Below are 18098 nucleotides of genomic sequence, written 5' to 3' on the forward strand. Positions count from 1 at the left end.
CTGTGGTGACGACTGTGGAAAAAGCTCCATGTTTTTAGGGTACTGGTCAGCACCTTCCAGGTGTCTTTTTTTTAACCACTTGTCACGAGTGATTCTAGATTTGGGGCACATGAGAGAAATGCCATGGAATATTCTGGGATGTGGCTGCGTTGTGGGACAGGAGTTGGGAAGGGGGCTGAGCCAAGCTGGTCACACAGCAGGCAGAGTGCTGGGTTCCTCTGCAGTGTCTGAGGCTGCGATGTAGCAGATCATATCCTACATTTCTGCTTGTGGGGCACAAGAGAGTTCACAGGACTGGGCTGTAAATGCAGCAGATGTGAGCTGAAAGAGGAGCGTGGAGCTTCTATCGGATCATGATAAAGGTGCAAAACCATGACAAACCCAACTGGAGGAAAAGCAGGGGGTTAGAATCTATGATGTCCTTCTGGAAAAGGGTCGGGGTGGCTGGTGATATGCCAGTGTGTGCTGATGCTGGGCAGAGAAAAGCAATTGCCACCTGCTCAACTTAGCATGGCATGGTGAACTGATGGAAAAAAATAGGACAAAAATCAATTCATCTTTACAGACAGTTCACAACAACAACAAAACCCTGATTTTAAAAAAGTGAAAAGGTTTAGCTTGCAACTGAACCCCTCAAAAAGAGATGTACCCAGTCTCCTGAGGCCAGCAGGGAAAGCAGAGAACAGCTGAGGGGACTGTCCCAGTCCTGGGACAGCTTGCTTGCATGTGATTTATCTAAAACCCAAGCATATTTTCAAAGGAGATGTGCACACTTAACTAATCTGCGTGCTCGCTATTGGCCTCTGAGTAGTGCTGCTCTGTGGCCTCCCAGATGCAATTCAGATAATTCCAGGCATGCAGTCAGCAAATCTGTCAAATGCCAGACAGTGCAACAGGCTGTTCTTCTGGTTCCTGGACGTACACATGATGTAGTATCCTATTGATGAAGTTTCCTACAGAGGCATCAGGATGGCTCTTAACTTTTTTTGCATTAAATTGTACATGTACTGGTTATGTAGCGGAGCCATTGAGGGCTTGATTTGTGCAAAACTTCAGAGATATTTGGGATGTGCTAGGGTACACAATGTGGTCTCCAGCTGCCAGCATAGGAACATATCTATCCTTAGATCCTCTGTCAAACCTGCCAGCACTCTGCACTTTTCACAGACAGCACCGGATTATGATGTTCAGATCAATGGATTGAGTCCTGTTTTATATTAAATAAGGGCTTCTGCCTTCTGGAATGAAAGTGCAAGTGATTTCGGACTGCTCACGAAAGGCCCTTGGGGAGAAGCTGCAAGCTCTTGTCTGAGTGCTGGGACTGCAGAACCTTGGGGACGTGCACAGATGTGTCACCCAGCTGCTCACTGCAGAGTAGGACATGATCAACTTCTCTCTGTGAGCACTGTGCACAAATTCAGCCTAGGATATCCAGAGGAGATGAGGTTCTATGATTCTACAAGGTATTGATTTTAAAGGAAACCCAAGGGACAGGACTAATCTTACAGCTGGGACTAAGACATGTTGCTTGTTTTAATCTCTGTGCCTTTGGGAGAGAGTCTGGATATACCAAAATGAAAGGTAGAGGATAAGATCCTCCTTTTTGGCTCAGAGAAAGGAGCTGAAAGGAATGGACTTGATGTAGCCAGGGAGAGGTGTGGGAAGGAAAGAGCTGAGGATAGACTGACAGCTGCTGCTCAGGAAATGCCTTACGTATCATTTGGAGTTTTTAGGGCTTATTGAGCTAATTTGAAGATTCTGGAGTCTGTACAGTGATGCCACATGAATAGCTCATTCCATTAGCTTCTTTGCTGTGTGTACGGAGAACAAATCTCAGCCACCAGGAGGTAGTAGAGATTTTCAGGTTTTTACAAGTACCTTTTCATGAACTCTCTTATCTCCTTCAAACAGTATCTGGGAGACTTTATTGGTACAGATGTATTGAAAGGACCAGGACTTCATCTGCAAAAGAGCTCTTTTGTGAGACTACCTGGTGTTGCAGATCTTTTTTTTTGTGTTACATGGGCTGTTGCTCATTGTGGGTCCTGCTGTGCTTCCTGCTGGTGTCAAAAGCAATTGAAAAACTGGCACAAAAGATCACAGGAAAGAGGAGGTTTGCGATGCTGAGGTATGAAGTCAGTATTGTCCTGGCTGCCAGCCCTCAGGACTTCCCATGTCAGTGCATCAGTGTGCTTAATTTCCAATGGCACCAGCCACCAATTCAAGGGATAGGGAGAGGTATCCAAATCTTAGCAGCTGCTCACTAGATCAGAGTGGGTCTTACCACAGCTGATTTCTGAGTCGTACTGTAGAACTCAAATTCCTCTGTGCCTCTCAAATGCTGCAGGTTGTTCAGAGGTAGAATTGGAGGATAGTTGAAGTTGGAAAAGGCCACTAAGATTACCAAGTCCAACCACCAACCCATCACCACCATGCTCCCTAAACCATGTCCTTTATTGCCACATCTAGCCTTTTCTTGAAAACTTCCAGGTATAGTGACTCCAAAACCTCCATGGGCAGCTGCAGTTGATCTGGAATCTGAAAGTCCAGCTGAATTTTATCTACCCTGCTTCCCACTGTACCCAACAAAGTTCTTCTGTGGGTCTAAATGTTAATAGTTCCATTATGAACAGTAGAAGAGCCTGGCTGTGGCCATTGGTGAGAGACACTGATTGCTTTCAGACCTTGCAGCAGTAGGATTTGAAAATGATGTAGAACAGAACTTGTGCTATTTGAATGGAGTTCTATAGTGTGTTTATGGGTATATCTATATGCATACATATTTATGTATACATATGTTTGTCATTAAGAATGAACAGAGGTGACTTGGATGATTTTTATGGAGTAAATACCTGCAACAACCAGTGCAATTTGGACAGACCTCCCCCTGGTGGGGGGACCCACCAGGAACACAGCTCTGCAGAAAGGAGCTGGGGGTCCTGGTGGATGCTTAATTGAACAGGAGCCAGCTGTGTGCCTTTGCTGCTAAGAATATAGCATCAGGCAAAGCAGATTGAGGGAGTTAATCCTTCCCTTTTGCTCTGTGGTGGTATGGTCACATCTGGAGTGCTGGGTTTGGTTCTGACCCCCACCCCAGTATGAGAGACCTGGGCAAGCTGAAGAATCCAACATAGGGCCATAAGCAGCTCTACTACAAGGAAAGATTGGGGCTACTCAGCCTGGAGCAGGGGAGAGCCTATCTGTGCCCATAAATACCTGAAGGGAGAAGTAGAGAAGGTGGAGAGGTTCTTGTTAGTGGTGCCAGCACCAGGGCAAGAGGCAATGGGCACAAATATAGACTCAGGAGGTTCCCTCTGACCATCAAGAAGCACTTATTTAGTTTTACTGAACAGCCGCTGCCCAGGGGCTGTGAAGTCTCCTCCTTGATGAGCTTCAACAACCTCTTGGATGTGGGCCTGAGCACCTTACTCTTGATGTCCCTGCTGGAGCAGGAATTGGGCCAGATGCACCCAAAAGTGCTGCCAACCTCAGTTGTTCTGTGGTTCTGAGATGCTCTTCCCTCTTTCTCCTCTCTTTGAAACACATCAATACATTGGCAGTGCTGCTGCTAAATAAATGCTTCCAGGAAATGGCTGATAACATGGGTGAGAAGAGTAACTACCTCCCTTTGTTATTTGGAAACAAGCAGTGAGTACTGTGGAAGCTCCTTTCTTGCTAGCTCTACTTATAATAATTGGCTAGAACTGAAGACTTGCGTTTTTATACATCTTGGGAGCAAATGCCAACTATCCCTCTCTCTCTTAGTGTCCCAAGTGGATCACAGAATGCACATTCATACAAATTGCTTTGGAGCACAGAGATGGTTTCAAGCTGCACTGTTGTCTGTGCTCAACAGATGCATGCTTAAAAGATGTGCACAAGCTGCTTCTTCAGGAGTTAACCACAGAATAAGCATGCTCATCCTCGTAGTGCATCTTCTGCCCCTGTTGTGCTCTAAGGTGTAAGCTGGTCCCCTTCCAGGAGTGGAAAGCACAGCTGAGTTTGGGACCAGGAAGGCATTCTTTTCTATTGTCTGTACAAATATTGAAACAGTGACATCTCCGTTGTTGGCTGCCTCCTTTATTCAAAATTCCTGGTTCTTTCAGTTATTTCCCACACACTTCCACTTCTCTTCCTTGCTTTTTTACTTTCACTTGGTTATTGCTCCTGCAGCTTTCTCCTCCATCCCTAATACCATCTTTGTGTTTTATTTTCACGAAGGGTTGATTGTTTCTTGTTCTGCTTTCCTTCAATGAAACCAACGGGCACTAAAAAAAAAAAACTGCCTTGTTCATGGCCACATCACAACCTTTTAATATTCGGTGATGCTCTGAAATATTTTGGAACTGGCCCACAAATTTTGTTCCAAGCTGGAAGCTCCCCAGCTTTCAAACAGAGGGAAAGAGCTCTTAAAACCACGCTGCCAGCTTGAAGCATATTTACACTAAATGGTTTCATATTGTCAGTGAGTCCTTTTTGACCTTGATGTCAGTACAGAGGCTAGTCCATTCTTCATATTTCCTGGGTGTGAGGCAGAGTGAGAAAGAGCTGGATATGCTCCAGTGACAGTTAGAGGACCTGTAAGTGTTGTAGACTTTGTTCCCTATCCGTGGGTCCACCTTCTCCCCATTTTTTTGCTAGCTTTACACAAGCACAGCTTCAAGACTTGTTGGAGAGGAGCACAGGGCCCATAACTTGCAAAGTAATTCTATTGCAATGACATAGAAGTTATATTTCCCCTGACTTTTTAAAGACATGTTGAGTTGCAATCCAAGCTGCACTGACAAATCCTTTTAGGAAACCCAAAGGAATACTGGAATGAAAATGGTTAACTTGGAACAATTAACTTGTCATTACTTCTTCGTTTGAAAGAGCCATTTTCCTTTAAACGTTCCTCACTATGTTGGGAAATAGGAGAGCTGGGCAGTAATCCCCTAAGCCTGTTGATCTGCTCTAGCTCTAAGCATATTTGCTGCCCCTTGTCTTTCCTTAAATTCACCAGGCTGTGTCCAGTGTGAGGGCCTACTCAGTTTGGTTACTGTTGGATCTTCAGAGCATCTTGCAACGTAAGTAAGGATATGAAAAGTAGGCAGTGATGGCTCTCCTCTTGTGGAGAAAAAAAATAAAACCAACGTGGTCCCCCAAAAAAGGCAGGTATGGAGAGGTCTGCTTCTTGAAACTGTGCTTGTGTGAGGATACTCATTCTCTCAAGAGTCTTTACAGTTTCAGCACCATCCTGTGGGATTTGAAAGACAGCTGTGAAATATACCCAGAACCTTGTTCCTTTCTATTTGAAGCTGTCTGGGAAAGCTGTGAGCAGCAAAAAAGACACCAGAACTGTCTGTCTGCAGAATCAGCAAGATGGTCAGGAGACATCTACGTTGTTCTCTGACTCGAGAGGTTATTTTTGCAAACATATGGCCTGGAGTTAAACACTGGTTTTTAACTACGGTTGATTTCTGTTTCCATTAATGGTGTCTCTTGCTTTTTTTTTTTTTCTTTAGAGAAATATTTATATTTGTACAGAAAAGGGAGATGTTCAAGCTGCACAGCAACAAATTTCACATTAAATTGCTACTTCTAAAGTTCTTTTTCTGAATCAGCCCTCAGATTTTAGTCTCAAAGTGGTAAAAATACAAATCTCTCTCTGCAAAATCACTTCAGCGTATTTCTGCAGCTAGCAACTTTGATGGGCCTGTTAACATGAAAAGATGAAACAAATAAGTCCCCATGTGCCCTTCATCATTTTAGTGTCTTTTTTCTTGGTAATAAATGGTAGTTCATACATCTTACTCAGCTGGGCTTCTCTGCACTCCTTTAACCATAACTTGAAAAAAGCCTAATTGCAAAAAAAGCAATCTGCTTCATTTTTCTTAGAAGAAGAATTGTCAGCAGAGTAGGAATTCAGAAACAATACCACACTGTAATTCATTGTAAGCTTTCAAAAAGACAGAGGGTATCACTGACCATCCCCTGCACGTAGTGATTTTAGGAAGGAACCGTTCATGAGTAATTTCAAGAATGGCTTTTCTTATATTGTCATAATCTAGTGATGTTTAGGCATGCAGAGAGTGTCCTTGAAAGACTAAGGATAAAAGGAAGGGAGGAGATGAAAAATTAAGCCTGAACCAAGGGATTTGGAAAGAATTTCAAGCTTAGAGTAGTATCCAGGCATATTCATTTAACCTTCAAATGAACCGGCCATATTTTTCCTTCTCAGCAAAGTAACACTTTTAAGTCTCGAAATATGACTTTGAGGCTGAGATCAATGCTGGTAATGTTCTCATAACACCAACTCCCACTGGAGGTGAAACAGGCAAGGAGGGGACTGGTGGTTTATTCAGAGATTCCACACAACACAGCAGGCAAGTGATTTCTGCACGAACTGTGCTTCCCTAAGTGGGACAGAGAATTCTGTGGCAGGGGTTAGAGGCTTACCAGCTCCTACTGACCCAGCACCTCCCAAAGCCAACAAATGGCTCTCAGCCATTTCTGTCCCACGGTCTGTGAAATCCAGGAGAGGTGCAAGCTACTTGGAACGATTTACAGATCAGAAGTAAAAGGAGAAGCATGTTGTCGGTAGGTGTAAATTTGCCATGAGGGAGCCTGTGCTCATGTTGGACAAATAAGAAAAAAATCCATACATTGAAAATCATTAAAAGTCATTAATCTTGATTCATGTAACTAGCCTGGAAGGGCGTGAGGAAACTGTGAAAAGAGCTATGTCTTGGAGTCCTGAGTTACAGGTGTTTGATTTTGCACTGATTTGTAACTGCCCTTAGTATTATGTAGCAGTGCAGCAGATGAGAAATCACGATCGAAAGACCTTTATTATATCTACATTCATGCATGTGAAAACACTGGTCTTCAAAGCATTGTATGAACACTAACCAGCTAATGACTCCCCATGCAAAGTCAAAGTGATGGCTATTTTTAATGCACTTATTTTCCATTTGTGCCCATGAAGGGCTGTTTTGTGCCATGAGCTTATTTAGCCAAGCAAGAAAGGGAGAAGAATTAATGTGGAGAGGGAAGGAAGCGGCGGATGCAAAATGGTTTGACCAGGTTCCCTGTACACAGTTAATGGACAGAAAAGGAGCGGGTGAAGATGAAGTTTGAAAGCCATAAAACAATGGAAGGGATGGAAAATACTGAGTTGATTATGAGGTATAAATATATCTTCAGGGCTGGGTACTAATGGTCTTCTCAGACTAGCAGAGAAAAGCATAACAAGGACCAGGAGCAGGTAAAGTCAAGTAATTCAAAGCCTGATTTTTACCAGTGAGAGGATTAATGTTTGGAATGAGTCACAAAACCAAATGATGAACTTCTCATCTCTTTTATTCAAAGGCAGGAAAAGATTTGGAGGACACGCTTTGGATGAAACTTAGAGCAGGTGCACAACCTCTCTGTGGGCAGCGGGTAGATACGCACACTGAACCTTCCTGGAGCACTGCAGAGTGCAGCTGCTGCTTCGGCTTCAATAGGGTGAGAGGCGATGGCTTTCAACTGCACCAGGGGAGGTTTAGGTTGGATAGCAGGAAACATTTCTTGTCTGAAAGGATGGTGGCACAGCTCCCCAGGGAGGTGATGGGGTCACGTTCCTTGGAGGTGTTCATGAACTGTGGAGATGTGGCACTGAGGGATGTGGACAGTGGTGGTGGTAGGTGACAGCTTGGATTGGATGATCTTACAGCATCTTCCCAACTTTAATTCTATGGCTCTGAGGCTCCAAGTGAACGAATACCTGTGGGCAGAACAAAATGCTGAAACCCACAGACAGGATTCATCCCTTTGCAGCTGGAGACCCACAGTTTTGTGCTTTGCAGACACCATTTCAGGTCACTTCTCTCAGTGACATTAAGGCTGGAGCTACCAGCACACAGAGCAATCCCACAGCCCTGCGCACAGCCGTGGCTTTTGCACCCTGAGCTTTGCAGGTGGGCCCGTTCCAGGATGCAGGCTGTGTCAGCTCTCCATCCCACATGGAGAGCCATGGGAGCGTGCAGAGGAGGGGCACAAAAACGGGATGGAACACCTCCCTACGAGGACGGGCCGAGCGAGCTGGGGCTGTGCAGCCTGGAGCAGAGAAGGCTCCGAGTTCTTAAGGCTGTAAGAAAGAAGGGGATAGACTCCTTATCGGGGGCTGTCGTGATAGCACAAGGGGGAAACAGCACTGTGCTGATACCCCTCAGTGGGGTATCAGTGACCGGGCAGCCGCTCACTTTTTGGCGCCCACCATTTCACAGCCACAACGCGGCCCTCCCCGCTCCCTCCAGCGCAGCGCCGCGCCGGGGCTGGGCGGGCACGGGCGGGAGGGGGGGGGGGAAGCGGCCGCGCTGGGCGCTGCGGAGCCCGTCCTGCACCAGGCGGCGGAGTCAGGCAGCCCCGGCACGAGCTGCGGCGGCCGCGCTTCCTCCTCCTCTTCATCCTCCTCCTCCTTTTCGTCCTCATCAGTGTCCGGCTCGGTTCCGCGTCCTGCCCGGCCGCCCCGCGCGCGCGGCTCCCGCCCTCTATGGATGGGAAAGCAGCACCCAACGGCGTGGCCACCATCGAGGACAGGATCTTACGGATCACGGGCTACTATGGATATTACCCGGGCTACTCCAGCCAGAAAAGTAAGGCTCTCACCGTGCCTCTACCTCCGTGCTGGGCTTCTCCCCGCCAGGTGCCGAGCGGGGGATGCTGGGGGGGGTGGGGGGGGGTTACAGCCATCCTGCAGCGGCGCTCGGGAGGGATGCGGGGATTTGTTCCTTTTTGGGGGCTTTTTTCTGTTTTTTTAATTCCCTCCAAGCTCAGGGCTGCTCCGGGAAAGTTTGGGTGGCGGTGGGGGGGCCCCGGAGCCTCAGCATCCCCCGATGGTTCGTTTTCCTCGCCAAAGTAATCAGATTTTTCCAGAAAGGTGGGGGGTGATTGGGAGATCCGGCTTCGCCTCGCTTTAACCGGGTGAGGATTTAGGGCTGTAGTGGATTTCTGTGGGGTTGGGGATGTCCCAGCCCTCCGTGGAGCTGTTCCACGGTGAAAGTTCCTCTTAATGAAAGAAATGATTCTTTTTTTTTTTGATACCGCGGGGGGGAAACCGATCCGTTCCGTGGTCTGAGAGTTACTTTGCACTTTGCCGACGCTTAGGAAAGGGAAATGGAGGCAAAGGGGAGAAAAAAAAAAAGAGGAAAAGGCAAAAAAAAAAAAAAAAAAAAAAAAAAAAAAGGAAGGGAAAATAGAAAACCCCAAGCAGCCGGTGAGGTGCGGGGAGCACGCTTGGCTCTGCGTGTGTGAACTCCCCTTGGAATCGACGGAGGTGAGCTGCTTCCAGAACGGCGCAGTGCTCTCCAGCCGTAGTACACCGGGAAACAGCGGCACAGCCGAGCTGCTCCTAGCAGACGGACACCTCTGAGGGCTTTTTGTAAGAGAAAAAAAAGCAAGCCGTGCATTGAAAATAGTAATAAGATTGCCTTGTGTGTCGTTAAAGCAGGTGGTGGAGATGGTGGGTGTGAGGGCCCCTTGCTGAGGTCAGTTGCAGTTAGGAAGGAGCTGAGAGCCATCTGCAGGGATGGATGCATGGGAGCGTGAGCCAGGTGGGACTGTGTCCTGCATTCTGCAGGAGCCTGACAGATGGACCAGAGAAAGGTGAGGGCACCAGCTTTGTACTTAGTCACAAGTTTGCTTTGGTTGCAGAATGCAGTTTTTTCAGCTTGCAGCAACACTCCCACTCTCTGTCAAAATGCAGACCCGAATTCAGTGTTGGCAGTGTGACTGTCTGTCTCTGCATGGGTGCATGGGAAGACTGACTGCCAGAGTACAGGAGCTTCCTCGGTCCAGGAGCAGGTTCTGCAGATGCTACAAGCTGCATCCACTTGGAATTAAACAGAACCTGGAGAGTAAAGCACACAAAACTGCTGACTCTAGAGATTTCATTGCAGATTTCCTGGCCTTTTGTACCTCTTGGAAGTCTGGGTGCTGACAGGCGTTTTGCTGGAGGGGAAAGATTAGTATCTCAGGTTTTGTTGTTTGAAGAAAACAAGTAGGATTTGTGGCCACCAAGCTGAATGAGAAAACTTGCAAGTGTGAAGTGTCCTCAGGTGAATGAAAAAGATGTGTTCCTGCTAAACCACAAGCACTTTTTCAGGAAGTCTCTTTAAGTTCTGTAAACACCATGGTAATTCTTTGGAGTGCTTGCAGTTGGCAAATGGCTTAACTTTTCCTCATGGCTGTGATTTTTTGCTTTTATAAAGTGATTTAATGTTTTAAGGTTTTCGCAAAGATGTTCTACCTTACATGTGGCATCTTTCAGGAGGGTCAGGCCTCTTGCAGGCTCTTGGCATTGAAACAGTGAGAGTAGCTTGTCCTCTGGTAGGTCCTGGCTTGGAGATTTTACTCCGTTTCTGTGTCTAGGCTGAAACATAGCCTTCAGGAGTGGCTGCTTCCAAGTGCTTTTGACAGTTCTCTGCTAATTGTTTTGAGCTCTGTCAAAGTGTAAGTCTTCAAACGGGAAGTTTGTGCAACTAATTTGTAAGGTACACAAGCTCTCGTTTTATTTCTGAGGGCATCATTATGTCACTGCTGTTCAAATAGTTTTAGTGCAGCTGAACCGTGCCCGTGCCTTTTGCTGGAGAGCTGCAGCGTGGTGTGCAGTGTGCACCGACTTTCAGGTAGGTTGCATCTAAATCCACTCCCAGTGATAGAAGAATTGTTGTTCTGCCACATGTCCAAATGTGTAGCTCATGGAGTTATCTCCTTACACTGACACCTTGCTCCTGCCCAGGTCTGAAGCGTGCTTGGGAAGAGAGCTGAGGATGAGCTGTTGTGCCCAGAAGGGCTTTGCTCTGTCTGCTTTTCTTCTGCTTCTCTCATAGCCGTCAGCTCTCATCTAGGAGCTGGCCAGGCACCAGGTGGGGATGATATTTTGGTGATGGTGTTCTGCTGCTGGTCACCACCTTCCTTGAGGCTTTTCTTTGTCTATCACCTGCAGTGTCCAGCTAGAGACTTTTCTCCTCCTTGGTGAGGAGAAAAGAGGAAGGCTGGTGTGGGTAGCAGTTGTTCTGCTGACTTTTGGGATGTGGATCCTGAAAAAATGACCAAGTTCCCAAGGCTCTATGAATTCTGCTTGTGAGTTACATCTCTCCTTATCTAATTGGCATTCACTGTGTAGTTCAACAGGAGAGCACGCCTAGGGGTCTGTGTGAAGGATAAGGACTGATCACAAATGCCCAGGAAATCTGTCATCAAATGTCTGTAGTGCTGACTGGCTGTTTTTGAGGGAACTGGAGTATTTCTTCTTTTGCTTCTTCTGTATTTTTGTGCACTAACCTACTTCAGAGTGCGTGTATGATTCTGTTAATTACAAGTTAAGCACTTTTATCATCTTATTTATCCTTAAAAAAGCTGTTAGAGACGGAAAGCAGCTTCTTTGCTTCTGTGAGCCAACTGATTAAGCAGAAGCATGGGTTTGGTCTGGTATTTGCATCCATGCATATAGCAAAAGAACATATCCTGCATAATAAGGCATTAGCAGTGGAGCCAAGACATGATGTTTTGTGCTTTTTTTCCTTCTTTTTCCCACCACTTCCACAGATCAAAAAGATGGTTCCTGATCAGAGTTACCCTCTATCTTTGGCTATATGGCTTGGTCCCTTAGTTCCTGCATTGATAATATATACAATATATATGTATGAGGTCTCTGTGTGTTTATGGAGTAACTTTGAGGAAGTTCTGTAACAGCTTGTCTCTCTTCCAGTGAATTTCCTCAGAGTTACTCCTTAATTTCCCAGGGCATAAATGTTGATTCTGTGCTGGCATAGAACAGAGGCACCAGTCTTTGTCCCCATTCCCTCTCCTTTGCCATAATTTCTCATTTTTCTTTTTACTGCTAATACAATCATATTTAGTGCCTCTGTTCTTAAGAGTATATGTTGGCTTTTTTTTCCCCCTTTGATTCTTTCCAAATGCTACCTCATCTGACTTTCATCTCTGAATGTATTCTTGGTTTTTATGACACAAAGTTCCTCTCCTTCCAGTCTGAACTAACAGCCTTTCTGTGCCTACCTCTGAATTAAAAGCGTTCCAGCTGAACTTGCTAATCTCTGATCTCCATCAGCTCCACCTCCAAGTCAGGTTGGTGCTGTCCTGGCTGTTAGCATTGCAGAGCTGGGTTTTTGGAGCACCATTTTCTCTGCCTCAGACAACCACAGCGTAATGGTACTGAAACTGCAGCAGCTGCACTTGTTCTCCTGGTTCTTCACAGGATCCGTCACCGTATCTTTCTTAGTTGAGGAGCTTGTCTCAAAGATTATGTCCTCCTTTCTCTGCTCTTGTTTGGGTCTAGAGGTCTGCATCTCACCCCCAACAGGGCTCTGACTGCCAGCCTACAGCGGGAACTTCTTCATTTTAACATTCCCCCATGCTGCTTCAAGCCCTCTTCTCTTCTTCAGCCCTGCCTTGATACCCTGGACCTATGCAAGCTGCTGGAAGCAGAGACTGCTGTCAATGACTGGCAGTGATGGGACACACAGCATGGCCTTGGCTGAGCACCCCTACTGCATCCACATCATCACCTGCGTCTACTGCAGGGCAGGGGTGCTGTCACAGCTCTGTCCTTCCTTAGCAGGGCTTGGAGCTGGGAGAAATGCTGAACCTGCCCTTCCCAGCAGCACACTTGCTGTAGGGAATAAGCTTTTGGTTTTGTTACTCTGCTAGAGCAGCTCAAGCAAGGTTCTTTGGTTTCATTTGACAAGTTAAGCCTCAAGTCAGCAATGAACTTAAGCACCTGCTTAAGTCTGAACTTGTGTTAAGCCACTGAGCTTTGACAGTGTGTTTAAAGTTAAGTCCGTGCTTAATTGCTTTGCTTAATAAAACTGGGATTACAGGCGCGGTGAGCCAGTATCAGAGGCTTGACAATTCTGCTTCCCTGCTCCCTGAACAGTGTAGAAGGCCGTAGAGGTGAATTCCAACTCCAAAACATCAGAGGGAATTTTTTTCCTGGCTATTACAGCAGCTGTGCCAGCAGCTCTGCTGCAGTACAAATCACATGGCAGGCCGAGATCATCTCTGTGCTTGCTGAACACCATGCCCTCCTGGTGCCTCATCACTTTAGTGAAAGGAACAAAGTCTTAGGCTATTTACTGGAGACACTCTCCTGTTTCTCCAGCAGTTTCCAGACCCCCTCAGTTTCTCCAACACAGAGCACACACAGTGGGACAGACTGGAAAGCAGAGGTCGAGGAAAGGAGCTTTGAAGTTTTTGGTGGTTTCTTTGAGCTGAGGAATCTGGAAAGGAGGCAGTGGTGCCTGAATCAACTTCTGTGTGTGTTAAGAAGGTCTGAGGGCTGTTTCAGCTAGCAGCAGCAGCCCCTGTGCCAGCTGATAGCTTTTGGGCTTCAGGGACTTGAGATGCATGTTTAGCTGGAAAAGGTTTATTTCAGAGCTTGGCTTGTTTGGGCCAGCCAAGATGGGAATGTGGCCACTGCTGCAAATATATCTTGGGAGGACAAACAGGGAGATGTAGGAAAGAAGAGTTATTTAAACTGAAACAGCATGTTGGCACATATACAAATGGGTATGAACGGTCCATGAATAAATTAAGGCTGAAAATTAGCGGAAGACTGGATTAATGGCCAAAAATTCCCTCCCAGCCTTATGTATCTAAACAAGAATTAGTTCCCAAACTATAAAGATGTCTCATAAATAAGTTTGGCAGGACTTAGAGAAAAAAAATACTGCTATTTGGCAGGGGAGTCTGAGATGGTAAGGTATATTAGAAAGTTTGCAATAATGTCTTCTACACATTGGGAAGCTGATGGACTTCTGCTCAACTACCTGCATAGTCATTCACCCATGAAAGTGAATTCGTGGCATGCTGGTTGCTGAACAACGGGTGGCAGGAGTTTTTCCTCACAAACCTGCTGCTGGGTGATTGCCATGATAAATATTGAAAATGCCTGGAAAAAAGAAATCTGTCTTTTTGTGGCAAATGTGCAAAGAGGATGGGGGGGAAAAGTGTTTAACTGGCCGCTTAAGTTACTCACCAACAGAAACTGGACCAGCTCTACTAAGGAAGAAGGAAAATCTCTTTTCTTTCCTGTGGTAAGGTGCAGTGGGACTCCCTGTTGGCTGTGTTTTGGGCTGCCACAGGACAAAGATGTAAAACTGTGCCTAGTCCATACCCAGGGTACTGCTCACACAGCAGTGGCAGAGCTGTAAGTGGGAGCATCCCCAGCATTTTTGAGTGACAAGAGTGAATTTATTCAAAGGTATGCAGCTTGCGTTCAAGTCACAGGTTCTCATTATATCTGCCATACAGAGGAGACCTTTCTGTTATTACTTTAGGAACACTCATTCTTCCCAGACTTCACCTGCGAATATTGTTGGTAAAATAGACTTGCCCTTTCCTACCTCCAGCATCTAGATCAGGTGCAGCAGAGTGAGGTAGTGAGAAATGTCTCAGTTGTCCCTTTGTAAAGGCAATGGGAAGCTGCTTTCCTCCTTTCTGATTCACTTACGAGCTTAGGAGAGGGAGCAGGGTTCAGCCCTAGGGTGGGAGATGTTTCCTAGTGCTTCTGGTGATCTCAGAGCAGTTCCTTGTCTTGGCGGTGTCCCATCTATTTTGGCTGGTGCAGGCTCCCATGCCTGTCTAAGTCTACTTTCGTTTCCAGTTTTACTCTTTGCAGGGGGGAGGGGAGGCAAGCACTCTCGTTGCATCTCATGGGTAAATATAATCATATTTACACTAAACCCACTCACTCACTGCTAGACCAATCATAAGCCTGGCAATGATCTCTCCATCCACAATGGGAAGGAAATTGTAGCGTGAGTCCAACCTCTTTGTGCTGGCATTATGGCTACCTTTGCAATTGGGAAGTGAGTGTTTATGGGACTGACGCAGCATTGCTTGAGCAGTTACCTGTTGAAGTAAGATACAGAGACCAGGTATTCTGAGGGATGTTTTTGGTGAGAACCAATGCACACCTTTATTATTATTAATGGATTACTTGTAAATGCTGTGCACCTCACTGAAAAACAAATTCCTGCTGGGGAACTGATTTTTCATATAGTTCAGAGGGATGTAGCTATGCAGATCCATTACTGCTAATGGGCATCATATGCTTGGGTGTCTGAGGACAATACTGAAATCCTGTGCTGTGTAAGATAAGCAAGAAACAGGGCTAGAACACATGTTCTCTGTCACTGTGTTTGGACACAGAAAAGTCATTGCATTAGTTTAACACAGTGTGATTTATGTTCAGCATCTCAAAGTAAAAGGGCATCTTCTGGTGCAGTTGTTGTGTACCTTTTCCTTCCTGTGTCTAAAACCTGAGACTTTTTCATTTCTTACACAAAACTTACCACGTGGAATCTGAAGCACTGGAGCTGTGTGGGTGCAGATTGGGGTTTTTCTTTGCAGTGCCAGAAAAAACTTGTTGTACAGTGTGTTACAGGGGCTAAAATTTGTAGCAGCTTGTGTGGAAGTGGAATGCATCCCAGTGCTCTCCCAGAGAGAATTCTCCAGTGCAAACAGCATGGATGGTAGGAAAATGTACTCTGCATGGTGTTTCCATGGCATGGCTTGCACTTCTAATTGAGGAGGATTGGTTTTGCTTATGGGAAGACACTCAGTTCTCTGTACCAGGTGAGGCTGGGAACATAAAGAGTAGGTGGAAAATGATTGAACTTAGTGTTTACTGGGAAGATGGGAAAGAAGAACCAGTTTCCTGGTTCTCTATCATTTCTTACTTCTTTCCAGAGCAAGATGTGCTGGAGAAAAAGAAAAAAGTGGAGACTTAAGAAGAAAACTTCAGATGTTTTAAGAATACTTCCAAAGAGACAGTTTGGATGGATGAAGTGTCTGGAGTGTCACTGAAGAAGTGCTGTTTTTCATACGTGTTGAAAAAGCTTTGGAAGAAGAAACAAAAGCTGTTTTTTTAGCTGAAGAATGTAGTTGAGCTCTTGTTGGAGTGCAGCTGTGTGTCCTTTGGAGGTGACCTGTCCAGTGCCAGGCCTGCTTTCTGCCATTCCTCTTGGGGGGACTCTTGGGTAATGTGCATGGATTGGTCTGGAGTTGGGTTTTCCAGTGCAGCCTGTTTGTTTGCACACATTCAGCGTTGGAAAGGAGGTTAATTTGATGAAATCAGGACAACTTTATTTGTAGGTAGAGTCTGTGCAGCGCCTTTGTGCACATCTGCTTTGAAGCCAGTTCAGAGCAACTGAATCCTTGTGAAGGCAGGCATCCTCAGCTATGGGCTCAGAGAATTCAGCTGGAAGAATGTGAAGGCTCTAGAGAGCATGCTTAAACTTGGTGGTTCACACTGTGCACGTATGCAGCACTGCCTGTTTGAGGGCCAAAGTTTGTAAGGTGGGCACTGTGGATGCCCCGTCCATCCCTGGAGGTGTTCAAGGCCAGGTTGGATGGGGCCCTGGGCAGCCTGGGCTGCTATGAAATGTGGAGGTTGGTGTCCCTGCATGCAGCGGGGGGTTGGAGCTTCATGATCCTTGAGGTCCCTTCCAACCCAACCCATTCTATGATTCTGTGAGCCTATGAAGTGCTTCTGTGGTGAGTGTGTGCTTGGATTTTAGCTGCAATGCTCTCGCATTTTGTGGATATAACTTTTAGAGCCTGTTCTTTGAAAATGTGCCCCTTGATTATTATTGTTGTAAAATATTTATAGAGCGAAGTGAAGTTTCATAGCACTTTGAGGAGGTAAGGCGTTCATTGGAGCTTACTGGTTTAAGGTGGTAAAGTAAACAAAATGGGAAGTGCAGCTCTCAGATTTATCTTGTGTAAAGGAATGCAGGTAGAATAAATCCATCACTATCACTTGGCACAGCGCTAACAGCTGTTGGTTTTGGACTCCTACCTGAGCACGGGTCTCAGGTTTGCCATACAAATAACAGTAAGGGACAGACCTCAGTTGTCTGGGTTCATATTTACTGTAATGCAAAAGCTGCCCCTAGATAGGGCCTATTCACAACCAAGCTCTTGATTTAGCTCTAGAAAAACAGTAAGCCTTTTTTTCCTATGTTTTTACCTTGTTTCTTTCTATAATTCTTCTGTCTGTCTCTCTGTTTTTTTGTTTGTTTATTTGTTTGTTTTTGGTATTTTCTAAAGGGTGCAGTGCAGCTCTGGAGAACGGCATCAATGTTCTGATATTTCCTCTGCTCTTTTTCTTTCTTTTTTGTTTTTTTTTTTTTACCCCTGGGATAAAAGTGATTCTACTGCTGTATTACTTGGCAAGATAACAGTACAGCAGAAAAATCATGTGGCTGTTTAATGACTGCCCTTCACATCCTCTCTGCGAGTGGTAGACGGTGTGTGGCTGAGTGAAACAAGTCATTCTGTTTGGTTTCTGTCCCCAAATATTTCTGTTTCCCTCTGTGGGAGGTGGTTTAAAGCTCGCAGTGGGCTGTTTGAATTGCCATATATCCTTTGTGTGAAGAATGAGGAAAAGATTCGTATGTCTTCATTAGAGGGTTATGGTCGTTATCTCCTGCACCATTCAGGTATTTGGGAGCAAGCCTCTGGAAACCAGCAGGACAAATGCAGTGCAGTTTCAACACAGTACCTAGATACTCAGTCTTCTGCAGCATTTACTCTTTGTATTTCAGTGGCTTAAGCTACTCTACTTGGTCCTGACATTCCCTTTTCATCCTGTCAGCCTCCCTTCTCTCCCTGTGTCTGAGCATCAAATTGGGCTGGTAGATGAGAAGATCTAAATGAAATATATTTGGTGCCTTTGATGTGCACAGTCTCTCTTTTTTTTTTTTTTTTTAATAGGCTGTGAACAGAAATTGTCTGTGTATTCCCAAACTGAAGAATACATGATTACTATTCCCAGCCTCCCTCTGAGAGCAGGCTTTGACATCATTTATACTCTATAATTTATGGTATTTTTGTAGCAGGCTGTTAAGGTCTGGAAGAGAGTAAAAAGGGTTGATTTTGAAAAAAGGAAAGAATATCCCTGTGTCTTGTGGTAGTTCTATGAGAGAGCACGCTCCTGCTTTTGGAGGTGCTGCTGGGTCTCTTTTTATTGTGGGAGCATTTTTTAAAGATGATGCTGTTTTGCCTAATGTCAAACACATCCGCGTGTGCCCTGTTAGGACTTTGCACTT

General features: G+C 45.7%; 1 protein-coding gene across 2 annotated transcripts in view; it reads left to right on the plus strand.

The window, feature by feature from the left end:
• Nucleotides 1-8515: 8515 nt before the first annotated feature.
• Nucleotides 8516-18098, plus strand: part of SLC35F4 (solute carrier family 35 member F4) — a 102941-nt gene continuing 93358 nt past the window's right edge. For both annotated transcript variants that reach the window (XM_042867285.1, XM_042867294.1), the window contains exon 1: nt 8516-8618. In XM_042867285.1, coding sequence (XP_042723219.1) covers nt 8516-8618 — 103 coding nt within the window. The remainder of the gene's footprint in view (nt 8619-18098) is intronic.

The sequence above is a fragment of the Lagopus leucura genome, unplaced genomic scaffold, assembly GCF_019238085.1.
Source record: "Lagopus leucura isolate 7727_CA_CO unplaced genomic scaffold, USGS_WTPT01 Super-Scaffold_1, whole genome shotgun sequence".
Taxonomy (NCBI): Eukaryota; Metazoa; Chordata; class Aves; order Galliformes; family Phasianidae; genus Lagopus; species Lagopus leucura.